This window comes from Macrobrachium rosenbergii, chromosome 11, assembly GCF_040412425.1.
Source record: "Macrobrachium rosenbergii isolate ZJJX-2024 chromosome 11, ASM4041242v1, whole genome shotgun sequence".
Lineage (NCBI taxonomy): Eukaryota > Metazoa > Arthropoda > Malacostraca > Decapoda > Palaemonidae > Macrobrachium > Macrobrachium rosenbergii.
The window spans coordinates 13,269,388-13,290,893 of record NC_089751.1 but is presented as its reverse complement, the minus strand read 5'-3'; the positions used below and the strand labels follow the sequence as shown (position 1 = coordinate 13,290,893).

The following is a 21,506-nucleotide window of genomic DNA, read 5'->3' as shown; positions in this document are numbered from 1 at the left end:
GTTTTACAGCACTTCAAGGTACAGTAAGAAATAACTTCTCTCTTTCAGACTACCTTCATCAGACAACAATCTTTGTGAGTGAATTGCTAACTTAAGACATTACTGCTCACACTTTGGGAAACAAGCAGTCTCCCTTACAATTTACTTTATTTATTTACCTAGGATGTGGACTGGGTAACTGACTCAAATTGAGATGACCATGATTATCACAGCCAACATCTGGGGGAAACAAGCAGTCTCACAAACAATCTTTTATTTATTTACCTTGGATATGGTTTGGGCAACTTGAGATTTTTCAAATTGACACCCATTATCATCACAACTATGATTTGATAAGGGTGCCTGAGTGACACAAAATGCATCATGGAAAGACAGACATGAAGGCATCTTGATATTTAGAGTACAGTACTAGTCCAAACAAAGAGGATCAGAGCACTTTATAGTGAACAGGACATGGCACAATATATCACTCTGTAGAATACATCTGAACATTGTTAGAATACACAAAAGTCTGTAAAGATGAAAAAGATATCACCTTAATGTGGTAATAGTTATGGACCTCCATAGAGCACCCCCTAATGTTCTTAGTGATACCAAAATGTTTTGAAGAATCCTACTAAACATGGCCTTATATGCTTTCAATCTTTTAATATTCAATCAAAATTCTTGCTTCTGAATTCCATATCGATGAAACAAATTCTTTGGGTTGCCTACAAGTCTAGCATTGTAACTACTTTTATTACAGCAATGAGCCACCAAACCTGAGGACCCAGAGAGCAGAACCTACAACAGAGAATGAAGATTCAGGTAGCCCCTTTTATTGTTATGATTATTATTATTATTTTATTATCGTTATTACTGTCAGGTCAGTTATTCAGCTGCCTTTTGGTTGGGCCATAAGTTGGTGACGAAGTCGGGCCCGGAGGTGTTGAGACCTTCTGGGCCTAACCGCTATTGGAATTTGGGAGTGGCTGTTATCTGGGATCATAAGTTTTTCAGGTAATCTGCCTTCTGTGTCCGGTGCTGGCTCTCTTTCTCTTTCTATCACACCTCCTCTTTCTCTTTCTCTCTCTCTTACCCTTTCTCTCTCGCCGGTGTTGGTTGGTTTCTTAAATTTCTCCATATAACGGTAGGGAGAAATTCGGTTTCCTTCACCGTGTTGATGTTTCGAGTGAGGAGATCGTCAAGTCTCTTCGCGATGGATTTGCAGTGTTGGCATGATCCAGCTTGTCTGTTGGTTCAGGTACCCCTGGTCCTAATTTTCTTTTCAGATGCATAAAACAAGGTTGAACTTTTTCTTCTAAACTGACAGATGAGGTGCTTGATCTGATACTGACAAGGCCCACCACATTTTCTAGTTGAAAACCCTTTTTAGCCCTAAAAGTATTAGTTTTCTCCATGCATGGGAAAGGCATGAGAAAGGTGTTAGGCAACACAACTATCGTTTACCTGAAGGACCAAGGAGGTAAAAAATTCAGGTAAGTAAAACTAACAGACTCTTACAGGAAGAACCAAATTCTACCCTCAAAGCACTTGCAGGATCAGGCAACTTGCAGAATGTGTTTGAAGTTGTGGGATAGACCCTTAATATACCTGTTTGCAACAAGACAAAGATAAATATATTTCACCACCTCCAAGATTATAAAATTATAAAGTCATTGAAGCAATGAGTAAGAAAGAGAGTAATGAAATTTACAAAATTAATTATGCTTGTGAAAGGAACAGACTGTACACCTATACTCAAAAGTGGCGCTACATGACTCCTCAGATTTCGTTCAAAAATCAGTGGCAACAAACATGCTGCATATTTATCTCTTTGGAAGTGAGAACACAATATTAAAACAATGCCATAATGTGTTTCATAAGAGTGAACTGTGTCATACATATCAAAACTGTCAGAAAATATTACATGTAGCCAAATTTTGGAAAAAGTGTTGTAATGAAAAATTTCTAAAACTTATTCGTCCAGCGCAGGTGCATTCACTAAAAAAAAAAATCAACCCTAGGTTCAAAAGAAAAAACCAAAAACATTTTATCATAACTGATATTGCTTGCATTGCAATAAAAAAATTTCAAATAGTCCTAGTTGATTATTTTTATGCCTCGCCACTGAAAAAAGATAATAAATATGAAAGTACAGTACTGTACAGTATTACAGTACCTAAAATGCATCCATTGATATCAACAGGTGGGTGTGGCCTGTGTGATGCAACCATTTGAGTGGCTGTAACATGAACAAGCTGGAGTATAGGTCTAGAATGTGTAGACATGAAATGACCTAGAAAATATTTTAATTCTGTTATAGGATTACTGGATTTGCATGTAAATAAAAAATAATTTTTTATTCTTAAAATAATGGTTTACTAGCAAATAATTTGCCTATGCAATTACTGTACACCTTTGTCAATGCCAAGATTTTGCTCCTAGGCTTAAGTGCATTACTTTGTAAAAATATATCCCGCTTAGGATTCAGGTTCCTATATTAAAAAATTTCTGGCCAGAAGGCATATGAAGTTATCTACACATTCTTGCACTTCAAGTTACCTTAGAAATGAATCAATTATACACCAAAAGCAAGCAGGACTTTCAAGAAAATAACATTGTTAGTCTGTCAAAAAAAAAAAAAAAAAAGTGTTGCATAGGCCTTGGCACTAATACAAATATACATTTAGATTAAATGCTCTCTTTTTGACATAATTTAAATCATCTTTTAGTCTGCAAGGAACATGCAAAATCTTAAAATAAATCCTTGAGTAAGCAAGATCAGATCTCAAAAGCCTTAGATTATTTACATTAGGCCTCTACATCATTTCGCAACAGATAGGCAGTTGAACATAGCCTAAAACTAAAAAATTCACAGAAAACTTTTTGCAATTCATATTCCTACTTTGAAAACTTTGTTTTAACTGCTGAGCTAATTGGTCTACTGTTATATGCTGTAGAGGGAGTCATGAAAACCACTTCAAGTAGCAAGATAAGCATGCTGGCATTGATGGCAATGCTAACCTTATCACACTGTTGTGAGCTAAGCAATGGTGAAAAAAAAAAAAAAAATCACATCACATACTTGACAAATTATACCAATGCATAAAAGATCATATATACCCTTAGAGAAAATAGTATTAGCTGTTTAATTCGCAACTTACCAACATGTGTGACATTGGAAATAAGGAAAAAAGTTTGACACTGCTTGGCAACCGTTATGTTGGGTCAAATTTTTGACAGTACAAAAAGAATCCAGTTGTGTCATATTTGTGCATGACCATACATGAACGTACATATAAGGGCTCAGAAGAAATTACGTTTTCTACAAACTGTGGCAATTATGAAACGTTGCCAACCTAATACAAAATGGTAATAGATTTAAATATGCAGATGAGAACTGACAACAAACTTTCAATTAGCAGCCAAAAATATTGGTACCTGTACTACTGTATAAGGATTTGTAAACAGTACAGTATATGAATATGCATGCACAAGTATAATGTATAGAGCAATCACCACCAAATCCAAATTAATCAGGATAATTTTTACAAATCACAACAAAGGAAACCTGTTTTGTATGTTACTCTCAAAAGATTTAGGAATGAATTGTAGTAAACATTTTCATTATACAGTACATTTTGTATATCGGCATTATGCAATACAATAATACCATTTAAATTAAAATACTGGAAGATCCAATAAAACTTCCTTTATACAAGGAACTGTCCCAGCACTTGATCTTTGGTCTAAATCTTATACGTATTCCAATACTGTACAAGGAATTTTAAAAATTTTGTATCCCCAAAAGAGAGAAGCACAAATGGATGAGAATTTATGCCCTTTATGAACTACCTGTAACTCGCAGCAAAATATAAAAACACACCCTTGGGAGACCTATATATGTGAGAAAAAAAAAACATTATGATAATCCTTGTTGAGTAGTAGTTTTTCAACATAATTAAGGAAATTTCACTATGTGACTAGAAGGAGAAGGTACATTGAGTTTCATATGTTAATTAAATCTAATCAAGTTCTGAAAGAACAACAATAAGTCAACAGTTTTTCCCAGATAAGAAATGATTAAGCACAATAATTTTATGATCTGCAGTCCAGCATATTGACAAAAATACTTGTAGAAAACAAAAAAACTAAAGAAACTTCAATTCCTCAAGTTTACAATGATTTAACAGGTGTATATATGCTTGTTTTATCTTTCTATTAAGTTAATATGTCTCTTATGTTAATTCCCTTATCATTGTAACTAATTATATATTACTTTATACTGTAATAAGTCTGTTTATCAATTAATTTTTGTTTTGGACTTTATTAACAATAAACTGGATCCATAAATTATTAACAATAAACTGGATCCATAAATACTATTTTTACTACTAAATAGATACGTTGTTTGAATGAGTGATCGTAATACTGTACTGTAAGTATATAATAATAATATAAGCTCCATTAGCTGAAAATAAACAAGTCCATGAATTCTGAGTAGATTTATAAAAGACTTATTAGACCCATGAATCATTTACAGATCAATAGCACAAAACTATTAATGAAATTAATATCCACTTATGAGATACAAACCTAATCCCCTTCCCCCACGAGTAATTCATTTTTATGTGATGAAAACAGCAAACCCTGCTAAGCTGCAGGGACCTTCATAACACTGAAAAACTCAGCACTGTTTTGCTACAGTCAGTATCCTTGTATTTTACTATCTGCAGTTCACCTTTGACATTACAGTAATTGTGTCTCTTAAGGTATCCCAATATTAAATGTAAATAATATATCAGTGTGCCACTTTGTAATGTCCATGATTCTCAACACCTGAGATAAATGATTACCTTTTCTTAAATATACATTGTACAAACAACGGCCATGAGGACACAATTCAAAATACATGGATAAGACCACCTCCACCTCACAACAGTAACAATGCACACCCACCACTCAGAATGAATACTTTTCATGAAATTTTTAAAATATGACATGGTGATATTCATTTATACAATACAACTTCATAGTTACATTGCCAGAGATTTAAGTATTGATCTCTGTCCCTTCCAGAAACAACAAAACTATTCAGAGATACCCAGTTTAACCTGTAAAAAGGAAGGCTTGTTCCATAAATATGAACTTTGGTCGTCCTCTTCTACGAGGTTATCAGACATGAACTTGTCCTTCAAAGAGACAAATTTCATTCATGTAGCAGAATTGAGGGCAACTGGCATGTTCAGTGTCTTAAGAAATTATGGGAGTCTGAAGAATGCAGGGCAGATGGTAAGTTGTAGCTGCTCACAAGGGGACATCAATGGAGGAAAATCATGAGGCAGAAATGAAACACATGAATTTTTAGTCAATGAACTAGACCATCCCTTCAAGGGAAATGGTTGATGGCTTGCTTTGACAGGTAACCCATGATGAAAAAGAAAGAGTCTAAAGAACAGTCACTCTTCACTGAATCCTGAGGTTAACTACTGGCAAAATTCTTGCAGGATATTCTAGAAGCTGCAAAAGGCCTTTGTTGTTATCCCTAGCAAAATGTCAGGAATGGTTGCAAAGGGAATATTTATCTTCATAGCAATGCAAGTTTTTCCATAGAAAGGAGTGGTTAGTGTCAGCTCTTTCAAGGATTGCTGTCTCAACTTTCCAAATCCCTCTGCCAACTGCAAGAGAGGTTGTGGTTCTGGCTGGACAATGACTCGAGCGGGGGGGTGGGGGTTATGGTCTTAGGGTCCAAAGAAATTATGACTGGTTCTCTTTGTAATTGAAGAGGCAACCTCTGAAGAAGAAAATCCAAGTGAGGTCTGTTAATTTTTGAGTATTCCTCAAGCAAGCTTAAGATGGAAATCATCTTGATCAGAATCAAGACGTCTGAAGAGGGAGATCATAGTCTACTAGGGCCAGGTTATGTGACCAGCTCCAGCAACGGTGCAAGAGTGGGAGTGCATGTCCACTATTCACCAGAGTAGCCCTTTTTTCCTCTGGAACCCTTTTCCATATTTAATTCTTATGCAGTCAGTTTGGATTAACAATTTCACAAGTGCCATGTACTCATCCTTAACAAAAATTCTGAGACACAAAATATTTCTCAATCCCTAACCTTGTCCTAAATCAAGGGAATATGTGCTTACAAAAAGTCAAACTTGATGAACCTGCAGTCCAAATGACAATCCTGATGTCTGTCTAACTAGAATTCCCAAATTTCATCAATTACTGAAAAGACTAAAGTGAACATAAGTTCAAAGAATGATGATTAACAGGAAAACTGCATAAATAAATTATTCACCAATGCTGGAACAGCAATGTCTATCAAAGTAAACAACCGAGGAAAAGACATACTGCTGTTCACTTACAACATTGCAGACCCACAAAAGCTAAAGTTATCAACTGGCATATACTTGTGGATCCAGAGGACGTATGCACAGTGATACTGGTTTATTCTGTTTGTCAGAGGACTGGTGAGCCTAGGAACTTAGTGATAACAAAAACAAACCTACAAAAGAAAACCTTTTTCAAAACTTTTAAGAAATACCAAAGTCTAAAATCAAGAGGATGCAATGTTATTTAGGTGTGAAAAATACTGAAAAAGATCATAGGTAAAAAGTGAGGCAATTAATTTCACATTTTAACAATTAACTTATAACATTCAGTCAGTAAGTAGAACCTCACAGCACATAATGGATATTTGGATGGGATTTTGCCAAAGCTATATGAAATAAACTACTACCTACACTAATCTACTTTTATCTAAAGTACAAAAAAGTTTTCAAATAAACAAAAGCATTTCATAAAATGTGTAAAAAAGACAATAAGGTGATATAATACAGATTAACAAAGGATGCACGAGGCAATCACAGGATACACTTGTACACAGCAATACCTAAGGATGTATAGAAAAGAGTTGTTCTGTTCTGTAAAGATACTGAAAACAACCAAAAAATGCATTTACCACACAGTAATATTATGATTGGTATACAAGATAAATACTACTGCTCATAAAGGTGATTGAGAAAAGAGTTATCACAAAAACAACTGGTATGGCCAACTATCCCCAGCCAAACTTGTCAGATACAAGGAATGGTGTAATCTGCTGTGGCCAACTCACCATGATGAAAAAAAAATATTTTTCTAAGTTGTGTAATAAAACAAGTGTGTTAGAATTGCTTTAAGATAGTACTACAATGGAGTAAAACTATTAAGTATAAAAAAGCAAATGTCAATAAAAGTTATGGGTAATTATCATAATTTCAAGTCAAATTTACAGATACTGGAATTTATCCTTACATCTGCTGCTCTGAGTTTTCTAACTTAACAGTAATATTTTACCATGCGATCAGATGCTTGTAATACAGAACACTTTCTCACTAATTTTTTAGCAAACCATTAGTAAATTTCCAAATGCAATATGTTGCATTCCAAGATCATTTCTTATTCTTTAACGTGCAGCTTCTCTGTAACAGTTTGTCTTGTCTTCACCATTCAGAGATGTTGATAAACATTACACTTTTCACAAATGGTGCATCACATCAGTAACAAACAAATGCTATCACAAACAGAACTTTTATTTATTGACCTTCTAAGTCGGCAGGATTGGCCAGACATGCTCTCAGGTCATTAAATTTTCCTTCAAATAAGTTTTTGTAGAGCTCCATGACAGGGCATGACCTCTTGACATGATTCTGTTGGATATATATAGTAGTTACCAAGAACTTGCACTTTTCCATTGTTTCAGCTGCAGTTTTCTCTTCTCCTATTTGAGCTTGGTCAGCAGCATGTAACCGTAATATTTTTTACTATTCTTCCACTGTTTATGTGAATTTGTGCTTTCCCAGCCACCTCCTTTCACTTCTCCATAATTGTGTGATCTTAGCAGCCCTGACTCTACTGAAAACATACGGTAATAGCTCACACAAAGTTGTTAGTTCATTCCAAGATACGCGATTCAAAAAAACCCTTTAAAAAATAACCTAAACACACTAAACCCCTAAGCAACCCCATAATAACTAATACATTGACACTGTACAACATGTCGTTCCATAGCTAAATATTTTGCTGTCCATTTAATACAGTAAATTTATGCCTTTTCATTATGAAGAATGTAAAAAAAAAAAAAAATATTGCATGTATGTAGCACTGTAAATTGTGCAGCACTGCACCTACCAAATGGATGACGTCAATAGGCTGGAGGTGAGAACGAGCTAGGGCAGCAGCAATGTTTTCACCATTTACGTTGTATTTTACCATAGACACCTATTTTCCAACAGAATAGCATTACACTCATTAGTACTTGCACTTGAAACATTTTTTAAGTCGAGGCACTAATTATTCAAGACAAATTCAATGTAAATAGGACCCTGTAAATACCATAACATGCACACAAATATACATTTGCATTTGTTGCCATGCACTAACACTGCCACTCTGCTGAACGCTGGAACTAAAACATCATGTACTGTGACAATAATTTTTATATTATGAAGCTTTTAAGTAGTTTACACTGTATTTCATCATTGTTTTTGTCTAATTTGGCCCTTTTCTTCTGATTTTTGACAAGTATTCCCTTATTACCTGCAATAATACATCCCTTGCTGATACAGTATTGGGAATTTGCTCTCTATGGATAAAAAAATTGTGATTATGTAACTTTGTCCCCATTCTGTCACTACACAGTGTTTTATTTGCATATAGACAACACAGAATACTGTACAAAAAGTAAAAACTAAACTATGCAGTATACACTATATAAATATAAAAAAAATAATTCAATACTGTATTGAATTTCTCTTTCTTTCTTTTACCTATGAGCAATGCCTAAACTGCTTTATGTGGGCCAGACATGAAAAATATCTTTTCATAAAGATTCACCCAAGGGGAGAGGGAGAGAGCTGGGCAAGAAAATGCACAGCAACATGATGCATGTATGCATACACATTTCTATACACATACACATGCTAATTTTATACTGAACAAGTAGCTATTATTTTGTACTGTATTTTGGTACCACCACATTAAAAATATAATAATTCAATCCTGTGTGTATGTGAGGCTCATTAAAGATGTATTACAGCAATACTGTATTGTTTTTTATTTTGTATGGTATGCAAAAATTTATGAAATCTTTACACAATCTGAAACATGTCATAGGCTACTTGAGCTTAGGCTACCGTATATCACTACTTGAAACGTCTGGTAATTATGTAATCCATTATATTTACAGATTATCACAATCTGATTAATATATAACACAATTATATTACTATAATCACATTCCATTAAGGGATATTAACTTCATGATGCACAGTATTGTATATCTTGTTCATACTTAGAATATGAGCAACTTAAAGAAATGGTATGACAATAACCAGTGAGTAAATTTATAAAATATATAAATTTATAAATATATGTATATTATATTATATTATATATATATATATATATATATATATATATATATATATATATATATACATATATATGTTATATATATATATTATATTATATATATATATATATATATATATATATATATATATATATATATATATATATATATATATATATATATATATATATATATATATATATATATATATATATATATATATATATATATATATATATATATATATATATATATATATATATATAATGTCACTGCAAAAAACTCTGAACACTCCCTTTAATTGAACAAAAATCAGAACAGTGTTATAAGAGCTGGTAATAATAGGCAAAGTTTTTGTTTTGCTACCTTTATTCAATATTATGACATTTCTCCATTATTTTTAAATACATCTCTTAATCTTTTTGGCATAAAATGAGCTATTGTAAATTTTCATAATACTGTGCATCCATTTCTTCCAACCAAAACTTCCTGATCGCATCCTTCAACATAGGCAAGGATGTTTTCTCTTCTCCCATGGCATTCAGTTGTCATTTCATGAAGGCCAAGCAGTTTTCTATTGGATTTAAGTCTGGTGAATTACCAGGCCAATTCAAATTCTGTATATTATGTGCTTCAAACACCTTTTTAGCATCATTTGAATGTTGGCAAGGGGCTCTATCGTGCATTTAGTTAGTTATAAATGATTTGTTTAACCAGACCTCTGAACTCTTTTAGGGTTCTTGACTCACATCCCTAAGAGATCTTTATAAAGGACAGGTTTGTTCTCTAAAACATTAACATACCACTCTCCATTCATTGTTGTACTCGATGGAAGAAAATATAAACCATCACTGCCTCTGCATCCACTGAAACACCCCCACACCATCACGTAGCCAGGATATTTTACCTAAGATGCATCAAGATTCAATCCACGGGGCCTCCTTAGCGTCTTGCCAGCACTATGAACGACGTAGAAACAGGATTCATCGATAAATACAACTCTGTCTTTTTCAGTCCAATGCAAATATTCTCTGCAAAATTTCCTTCGCTTCATCTTCATAGCCTTAGAAAGGAGAGGCTTCTTTGCTGCAATACGAGACAGGAGACCAAGGTCTTTCTGCAAACAATGTTGTACAGTTCTTTCCGATATATTACCAAGTAAAATGGAATTTTCTGACTTACAAATTTTTGCTGGCATTGATGGATGTTTCATGACAATCCTTTTCATTAGGTTGTCTGTCCTTTCAGTCGTCTTTCATGGTCTTTCAGAGCCTGTATTGCGTTGCAATGCAGTTACTAAGTCAGCTGTTTTGGCGCGGTTACACCACATGGAGACGGTATTTTTGGCGATGCCCATCTCTTTTGCTATGGCTTTCATCAACTTTCCGGGCTCTCCATAATGCAACAGTCTCTGTCTTCTTTACAGTTGGATATGGAGGTAGTGGTGGTTTATGTTTTCTTCCATCGAGTACAACAATGAATGTTTTAGAGAATGAACTTGTCTCTTATAAAGATCTGTTAGGGATGCGAGTCTTTATGCAAGATGGAGCCCCTTGCCACTGAACAAATGATGCTAAAAAGTGTTTGAAGCACACAATATACAGAAGTTGAATTGGCCTGGTAATTCACCAGACCTAAATCCAATAGAAAATTGCTTGGCATTCATGAAACGACAACTGAATGCCATGGGAGAAGAGAAAACATCCTTGACCATGTTGAGGGATGTGATCAGGTATTTTGGTTTGAAGAAATGGATGCTCAGTATTTTAAAGATTTAGCTCATTCTGTGCCAAAAAGATTAAGAGATGTATTTAAAAATAATGGAGGAATGTAAAAATATTGAATAAAAGGTAATAAAACAAACTTTGTATATATATAATATATATATATATTACATACATACACACATACACACAATAATACCCTGAACTTGCATGATTTGAGTTGCGGAAATTCACAGAGACGCAAACTTTTCTTTGGAACCTAACTAATTATCATACACGTGTTTTTCACAGAAACGCGATTATTTGCGAATACTGAGAAACCCTGCAAAAGTGTTTATGTTTCATTTTCTACGTAATTTATAAGTCTTCAAGCTTTAATGTGTAAATTAAATAACATTAAGTAATAAAAGTAATAATTTTTTTCTCTCTCTCTCTTCTCTGAGATGAGAGAATTTTTCTAGTACATGTATATGTTTACTTGTTTTGTATGATAAATTTTTTACCTAATAAGTATTAATTTTTAAATATTAATAAGATTAAATAATAATAATAATAATAATAATAATAATAATAATAATAATAGTATAACTGTAATTACAAAATTTGTATGTGATACGTATTTTAAACAAATATTTTTACCTCATCTCCTGTAAGAAGCTTGAAGCCAAAGAGCTGTCAGACATGTCACCTCAACATGACAATAAGGGGTAGTGTTGCTGATTAGTGGTCAAAGGTTTCTTGTGACTCTCTCTCTCTCTCTCTCTCTCTCTGTGTGTCCGTAATAATTCATAAAAAATTTCACTCTTAAGTAAGGACAACTGTTATCTCTCTCTCATTCGTAGTTAGCACAACCTACATACATTGTATTACTGTTTCTCTGTATGTCTTTAACTGTAGAGTAGATAATTTTAAATTAACTACAGTGGATAATTTTAAATTAATCTAATTTTACCTGTACTGTTTACAAACTGTAAATGTGCCATTCTAAAACATAGAGCATTTCAGAACAAAGAGAAAGAGACAGAATAAAGAAGCTTTTAAAAACAAGGTTGAGAAGACTTCTAAAAATAGATCTGTGGGATGGGGGGAGAGAGAAATAGTATACTAATCTTCACACTCTCCTATATTCTTACGTTAACCATTTAATGTATTAAGCTAACTTTTAAATGAAATTACAGTAACTTTAATTTCATTTAGAAGTTAGATATTGAATTTCAATCTTTTGATATCTAACATAATACTTCTAACTCTATCTACCGTAAGAATAACTCTCTCTCTCTCTCTCTCTCTCTCTCTCTCTCTCTCTCTCTCTCTCTGTAATGATTCATAAATAATTTAACTTCATATTTCACGTAAGGACATCTCTCTCTCTCTCTCTCTCTCTTGTGTTATTCTCTTAATCTCCCTAGTAACTGATAAATAATTTCACTCTCTTAATTAAGGACAACCCTTACCTCCCTCCCTCTCTCTCTTTCTCTCTCATTCATAGTCAGCAATCACACATTTTTACAACTTATTATTTCTCCGTACGTCTTTACCTGTACAGTAGATAGTTTAAATTGATCTAATTTTACTTGTACAGTCTATGAAGTGTAAATGTGTTAGTGTGGCAAATAAAGTTCTAAAACATAGAGACATAATAACTAAGAGTTATATCAGTCAAAATAAAAAAACCCTGTTTGTTCACGAAAAAGCAAAGAGAGAGATATAATGAGGAAATTATTAAAAAGAGGTTGAGAAGACTTCTAAAAATATGTCGGTTGGAAGGGGAGCGCGACAGAAATTCTCTTCCAACTCTATATTTATGTCAACCAATTATTTCTTTTTTTAAGGGTAATGTGTTAAGCTAACTTTTAAATGAAGTTACAGTAACTTTAATTTCATTTAAAAGTTAGCTTAATAATTTGGGAGCATGATTAGGGTCATATTTAGTGTTTAAATTTTGGAAATAAGCATTTATTAGCATTTTTATAGAGACCGTGCTAAACTTACACGAAAATTCACATTGCGCAAGGGGTTCTGGGACCTAATCTCGTGAAAGTTCGGGATATGACTGTGTACACACACACACACACATATATATATATATATATATATATATATATATATATATATATATATATATATATATATATATATATATATATATATATATATATATATACATACATACATACATACATACATACATACAGGCAGTCCCCGGTTGATGGCAGGGGTTCCATTCCCAGCTGAGTGCTGGTAACCGAAAATTACTGATAATTATGGTAATAAATGGCATTTAAGATGTTGTAAGTGCCAATAAACTGCTTACCAATACCAATATACTGCTTACTGACACTGAAAATCACTTACCGTTGCCAAAAATCTGGTTAATGATGTCGTTTGCCAAGCGTTGTGACACAAAAACGCTGTTAACCAATGCTGCCGACAAGCGAGGACTGCCTGTGCATGTGTGTGTGTGTATGTATGTATATATATATATATATATATATATATATTTATATTGCTTTTACGATGGGATTAGCAATTAATATCGATACGACAATATTTTGAAAATACATATTTTTAAATTTCACGGGCGACTGGCGCGAGGCAACAACGTACAATCAGGCAGCGACGGTTATGCGATACGTTGGCCGAGAGGCTGGAATAGGTACATTAATTCAATGAGCCGACCTCACTTGCCCTCGTTGTGTCGGAAGTTAAAATAGGTCAGTGTTCGTTTGTAATTTTTGTGCGTTTGTAAATACAGGAAGTGCACGAGTGACGATAATTCGTCTTACGATAATTCGAGTTTTCGATGGAGTTAGCAATTAATACCGGTACGACAATATTTAGAAAATATTTTTAAATTTTGAGCGGGCACAAGCAACAGCGTACACTACAATTGCCGTAGAATCGGGCAGCAAGAAAGACCAACTTACAATAGACCAACTTCTTTTTCTCCATCTCTTTATTCCATCTTCTAGTTAAAAAATTAAGAGAATAATAAAAGCATTGTTAGTAACCGTATACTCTTGCGAAAATGCGTACAGCCATAAACAACCGAACGAGACTCTCTTGTTTTGCTAATAACCGAATCGGATAACAACTGTTTTGCTTGTATTTCAACCATCGTACGGTTAAACAATTATCGTAGTTATGTTAAAAATGACGTTAAGTACCGATATGTTTTTACACTACCCTTATCCGCTTTGGAGAAAAGATCGGAAGGAAATATACTGCTGCAGTAAAATTAGGCTGCAAGTTGTAGCTGACGCTGAGAAAAGAATGTTCAAGCTGCTAATGACTATAAATTATCGTACATTGGCAACATGGATGAAACTCGACCACAAATAAAATTGGAAAGTATTTTAATCAAAACTACTGGACATGAAAGAACACATATTACTGCTGTTTACACGCCGATAAAAGATACATACGAAAAGCTTGTGGTATGATGATGAAATCAAGAGAAAATAGCGAACAGAATCTTGATTTTTTTTGTTTGCACAAAACAAAGGGCCAGCCAACAACGTCATCTACTAACGAAAAAAATGGCTAAAATAATTTCACAACGAGACATATTTAAGTTATATTTCGACATAAAAACACTTCGTATAATGAAAAATACATATGTCCCTTATAAATAAAGTATCTAGAGATTCATTTACGCTAACTAGAAGCAAGAAATGCCCTCTGAACCGAGTTAAATGCATTGAAATAAAGACTGCGTGATCGATTCCGAAACCAAAACATTTGATCGCTATGATCGGAATTTATAATGCAAAAGCAGTATAAGAATATTTACGACTGGATACAGTGTAGTAAAGCATAACTTTTTAAAAGATCCATGGAAAAGATGCACATTCGTTATTTTGATGTTTGTATAATACGGCGGTGTTATGTGAAAATAGAATACAGTATAATGTAGGCTAGGCTACCGTATATGATATACGAAAGTGCAGGCCAGGCCTTGTCAGTCTGCATTGAACCTGCAGAATTAGCTGACACTAATAATTACTATACCATATATGTATAAAGTATACTGTGTAGTGTAGGCTAGGCTACCATATATGTATAGATGGTACTGATTACCCTAGTGTAGGCTAGGCCATATTCGAGTTACGATTTTTTCAACAAACGATGGGTTTTTGGAACCTAACCCCATCGTAAGTAGGGAATACCTGGGGAATATATATATATATATATAATATATATATATATATATATATTACATACACAGGCAGTCCCCAGTTTATGACGGGGGTTCTTGCGCAGTCTTAACTTGAAAATCGTCGTAAACCGAAAAATCGTCAAAAATCCTAAGAAAACCTTACTTTTAATGCTTAGGGTGTATTGAAAACTATGTAAACTGCATTTTTATTGAGTTTTTCATCAAAGAAAACTCCAAATTTTTATTATTCTGACATTTTTGAGCCATATTTCTTCCGCCTGATCGATGTACGACGCGTCATATCCCCGGAACATGCGTCATTAACCAGGAAATAATTTCGGATGAATATATTTGAAAAGCGTCAGTAACCTCGAACGTCAGAAGTCGGAGCGGACCGAACTGCCTGTAAACAGGGAACTGCCTGTATATACAGTAGATAGATATATATATATATATATATATATATATATATATTACATATATAAGGCAGTCCCCGGTTTACAACTGGGGTTCTGTTCCTACGCCGCGTTGTAAGCCAAAAATCATCGTAAACTGAAGAATCGTCGAAAATCACTAAAAATCTCAAGAAAACCTTACTTTTAATGCTTTGGGTGTATTGAAAATGATGTAAACTGTGTTTTTATTGAGTTTTTCTTAAAAAAAAAAAAAAAAAATTTTGATTATTCTGCCATTTTGTAGCCATATGTCTTCCGTCAGATAGGTGTTGTAAGCATCGTAACCCTGGAACATGCGTCATAAACCGGGAAATAATTTCTGATGAATATATTTGGAAAGCATTGTCACCTCAGAATGTCATAAGCCGGACCCATCGTAACCCAGGGACTGCCTATATATAATATATATATATATATATATATATATATATATATATATATATATATATATATATATATATATATATATATATATATATATATATATATATATATATATGTAGTATATGTATATATATATATATATATAATATATATATATAATATTTTGTTTTAGGGGATTTGCCACTTTATAATGATTTCAGTTTGTTATAGCATTTTATCATTTACTACTGACCTACATAAGGATGCATGAACAGTTGTAAGTCTATTTTTATTTTTCTCTTTAAATTTTAACAAAAACTGCCATAGCATCAAAAACATCTGATGTTGAAATGATTTAACTAGATTCATTACTGTACAGTGTATCTATCATTTGTCTTAGAAACATATTTTTGCCTTGCTGTGAAAATTACTAATGCTATTATCTACGGTGTCATATTGGTAGCTAGGTTGCACAACTAATTTACAGTGCTAACACCCTTATTGGTTGCATCTGTCATTAGAAAGTGCCAAGTGGCTAAGTAACAAATTAAATATAAAATATAAATAACTCCCATTCAGATTTGTCAAACACTATAATACTGTACGGATATGTTTTGTGTATACTGTACGGTGTAGCTTTGTTAATAGTGTAGCTTGTGTGTACAAACTTATATTTACCAAAAAAAATTTTATATATAAAGTTTGGCTACTATGGTGAGTTGGCCACTATGAGTCAAGCAGCAGTTAGTTAACTACAGCCACCTGGCCCATTCCTAGAACACAGGGCACATAAAAGAAACCACAGTCTCTACGCACTTCACCCTAGTTCCTCCACTTATACATACTCATCCAAAGCATCCAATCTTAGTATTCAATACTTATGCATTTTAAGCAGCATTTATTCATGTCTGATAGCAGGAAATGCATGTTATCTAGGAAAACTTAGAGAAGTTGGGTTTGTTGTTGTGAGACTTCGCTGTGCCTAAAGCTCCAAAAGTGGAGCACGAACAATTATCTTACCATAACCAGTTAGCTTCAAAGTTCTCTCCAAACATAAGAGGCAATGCATTGGATGGGTCCCTGAAGTCATAATACTGTAATCCTGAAGACAGTACTCAGAGTAGGAGCTAGACGAAAACTAAATTTGATCTAAAATACATGCGCCTGGGTAAATAATATCTTACTTTCAATACGAGCCCCATCCAAAAGTCTCTCTCCAAATGGTGAGTGTGCAATGTCCACAAATGCACCATGTTACAATAAATAATACTGGACAACCATAATCTGGTTTGCAAAAGTATACAGAGCAGCCTGGCAATTACATATGAAAATCATTCAATTAAACTACCATGACTTCCTAATCTTGACAAAAGGAACTGACCAAGTTACGACCTTGAGATTACTTAGTTTAAAAAATCTATAATATCTATATGCCCACTAAGAAATTATAGACACATTATAAATTTGCATCTGGTAACTTATTTACACAGGTACTTACCTCTGTATGGAAGAGTGTATATATACAACTATTTACAAATATACATTTGTTTAAGAATGTATGACCAGTATTCACAAATTGTACTCAAGTTATTTGCATTCTTAAAGCCAAAAATGAGAAGAAAATATACATATAAAATAAATATAAAATTTTAAATAAATATATAAAAATATCTTGACATTAAAATATTGGGTCATAAACCAGAACTTCTGTAAACTAAACAAGCTGGAAAGATATAAATTTTGTTAAAAGTAACACTGGAATAATTCTGGTTATTTTACTTTTAAACTTAATACTATATTTACAATAATCTGAAATTCCTGTATTAAAATATTCTCTCTGGACAAGATGACATGCTAGCTACACTGGCTGAAGCTGATGGTCTGTGACCAGATCTTCTTGAAGCGCCCTGTTGTGACTGGTTTGAAGATTGGGATGAGGGAAGCTGCTGTGATGAATGGCTGGCTTGTGACTGCTGTGACGGTGGAGGTGGTTGCTGCTGTTGCTGTTGTTTGCCACGGCGTGGTGTTGCCAAAAATTCAAACATACTATGAGTATGATGCGAGAGCATTTTTCCTAAATCACATGGAAGTGGGTCCATCCAAAAGAAATCATGGTTCAGGGAACAGTCAGCATCTGAAAAAAAGAGACGAGACAATATTTACAAAAATTGTAAATGTCGATGACACAAAAATTGATTAAATCTTGTTAGTAAGGCATGACTTCATTAATGAGTTACATGAAAATGACAGAAAACATTAAGGAGGCTGTTCCATAATTCTACAATAAAAGGAAGTTAAGACCTCTGGAATTGGGCAGTGCAATATTGTGGCACCCTAATAGATTGTGGAAGCCAATGAAATACAAAACAATTACCATAACCTAATAGCAGAAGCACAAGTACAAAATTAAGAATTTTTCATCATGGAGTATAATTAAAAGATATGACAGATGACAATCCAAACCATTGTATGTTTAGAAGGGAACAGCCACTTGAGTGCAATATCAAAGAAACAGATCTTGAAAGCTACAGACTTTCCAGCAGGGAAACAATACTCCAATAATGGTTACAGTAAGGATCAAAAGCATGCACTGTACCAATAATACAAGTGCTTTTAAGAAGTACAGTGCATGAAGCTTTCAACACAATACTGTACCTAATTTTCTGATAGCACAATATGATACATAATTACAGTTCAGCAAAAATACAGATTTCCTCCATTGATTTATTTCTAAAAGTTGACAGTCACTGTTGGTCATACTTTGGACACTCACATAACACGTCTGACCGTTATCATCACCCTGCACTCTGAGCACTTGGGAGCCTGGCCACGTGGGCTGCTCATTAAGTGCCCATGTGTCAGATGAGTATGGCCTATTCTGAGACGTGTTAGAATTACTTGTGCGTCTCTCTCTCTGATATGATGAACTCATTTTTTAACATTAGGTTTTATTTATTTTAGTTTATTACTTTCAGGTTCTTCATTCCATGTATATTGCCATTTATTTATGATACCCATTTTTATGTGTGTTACATAATCATTGACAGGGGGATTCACATTTGATCTTGTCATGTGGGTTGTTTTTTTGGCTGCTTTGTCTGCATCTTCATTTCCCTTGATCCCTACCCATATATTTCTAAATTTTTTCCATTGTTATATAAGTTATGAAGAAATAATTTAATTTGTTGTACTTTATTAATTTTTTATTTGTACCTCTGAATAGCTTCTATAGTGCTTCTTGAGTCATTAAAAATCACAAAATTATTGAATGACGTTTCAATTATTTTTATAGCTGATGCAATTCCACACAATTCTGCTGTGAACACTGAAGCATTATTAGGAAGAGGGAACTGATAAGTTTTTTCTTGGGACACTGCAGCATAACCCACTTCGTATTCTGATTTAGATCCTTCTGTATATATTGCGTAATGTGGACCTTTTTGGTTTATATGCTCTAATGTATGTTGTCTATGGTGTGCTGGTGTATACGAGTAACTTTTTGCTAAATATTTCAGGTGTGTACAAATTCTCATTTTATTCGTTGTCCAGGGAGGTGATTATTTTACTATTAAAGGCACTTGTATATTTATAGTCAGCGACTCAAACAATCTTCTACCTCTAATTAGGAAAGGTGGAGGATGGTTATTTATAAAAAAAAAATTACATCTCTTAATTCAAATAATTTCTTTGTTGGGGAATCACTTGTCTGAATTCTCAGAGCACTTTTCATTGTTACTAGCTCTCTATGTTAAGTATACCTTAGTTTTACCAGACCACTGAGCTGGTTAAGACAGAGGTAGTTCACCACATTCAACTTTTAAAGATGATTTTGGTGACAATCTAAAGGCTCCTGAGAATATTCTAAGGCCTTCATTGTGAACAGGGTCTAACATTTTCAGCGCTGAGTCAGATGCCGAGCCATATACCTTACTTCCATAACCAATGATAGACAGAACTGTTGCTTTATCAGTACAGTAAGGGTATGTCCACTGGCTCCCCAAGTAGTGTTCGACAGTTTTTAAATTAGATATAACACTCTTTTACATTTTGATTTTACATATGTTATGTGGGCTTTCCAGTTCAAGTGAGTATTAAATACTAATCTCAAAAATTTTGCTGTTTGGCCAATTGGTATTCTATGGTTTCTGATTTTTAAATCTATTTCTTCACCTTTATTTCTTCACCTTTTTTCCACTTATTTTTATAAAACATGATTGCTTGATTTTTATCTATGGAAAATTTAAAGCCTACAGATGAGGACCATTCATCTATTTTTACTATGCGTCTATTAATGATTCGTTCTGCATGTTTTATTCGAGATGCTGAATAATATATGGCAAAATCATCCATATACAGATTACTTTTGATGCCCATTGGTAGATTACTACTGATATCATTAATTGCACTTCCCTATGGAACACCATTTTCAAGTGGAAATGTTCTGGACAGAACATCATCAACTCTCACGTGAAAACTGCGAATTGTCAAAAAGTTGAATAAACCTTGGTAAATGTCCACGGATGTTTTTTTTGTAAAGTTTTTAATATAGCATACCTCCATGTAGTATCATATGCTTTTTCGATGTCAAAAAAGACAGCTACAGTAATTTGTTTTCGTTCAAAACCTCTATGTATATGGTCCTCAAAGTTAGAGAATCTAATGTAGATCTGTTACACTGTGACCCAAACTGAGTGGGAGTCAAAACTTTATTTTCTCGAATGTGCCATGTTAGTCGAGCACTTACCATTTTCTCTAACAATTTGCATAAGCAGCTTGTTGAAGAAACTGGTCTGTAATTATTTATATTACTGGGATCCTTTCCAGGTTTGGGGATACGAACTATTAAAGCTTTATGCCATTCATCTGGAAATAAATTTTGAAGCCATATTGCAGATATTTTGTTGTATAGAGGTTTTAATGTATCAATTTCTAGTAATAATATAGTCATTTTTTGTCAAGTTTCTTCTAATATCAATAATGTTTTATTTACTTTACTGAACTTTCTACTCAAAATATCTAATTGTCTCCCTATTGAGTGTTTTATATTTATTAATTCTGTTAACTTATAGGACCACCATAGAACTGTGTTTTGTTGGATGGGGTTTTGACTTTGGTATTGCTTTATCAGCAGTATTTTTATTGAAATCAACAAGGAATTTATTAGTTTCACTATGGTCTTTTAAATATTCAAATGGTGGGATATTTCTAGTGTGCATTTCATATCACTCCCAATCTGCTTTATAAATGTTATAGTGAGGGACATGTTTTGCAGGAATATTTTGTAATAAAATTAATATTGGGAAATGATCACTGGTGTGCAAGTCATCAACTGTATTCCAACCTAATCTGTCAACTATACTTGTTGTACATAGAGTTAAGTCTACTGAGGAAAATGTTCCATGTGCTTTTGAAAAATGTGTGCCTAA

The 21,506-nt window shown here is 33.5% G+C and overlaps 1 protein-coding gene and 1 long non-coding RNA gene across 3 annotated transcripts in view; one reads left to right on the top strand and one right to left on the bottom strand.

Moving 5' to 3' along the window:
- Nucleotides 1-21,506, top strand: part of LOC136843157 (uncharacterized) — a 61,929-nt gene that overhangs the window by 38,347 nt on the left and 2,076 nt on the right. The window lies entirely within an intron of this gene.
- LOC136843156 (cyclin-dependent kinase 9-like) overlaps nt 17,743-21,506 on the bottom strand; it is a 50,229-nt gene continuing 46,465 nt past the window's right edge. For both annotated transcript variants that reach the window (XM_067111209.1, XM_067111208.1), the window contains exon 8: nt 17,743-18,214. In XM_067111209.1, the coding sequence (XP_066967310.1) occupies nt 17,904-18,214 (311 nt within the window). In that variant the 3' untranslated portion in view covers nt 17,743-17,903. The remainder of the gene's footprint in view (nt 18,215-21,506) is intronic.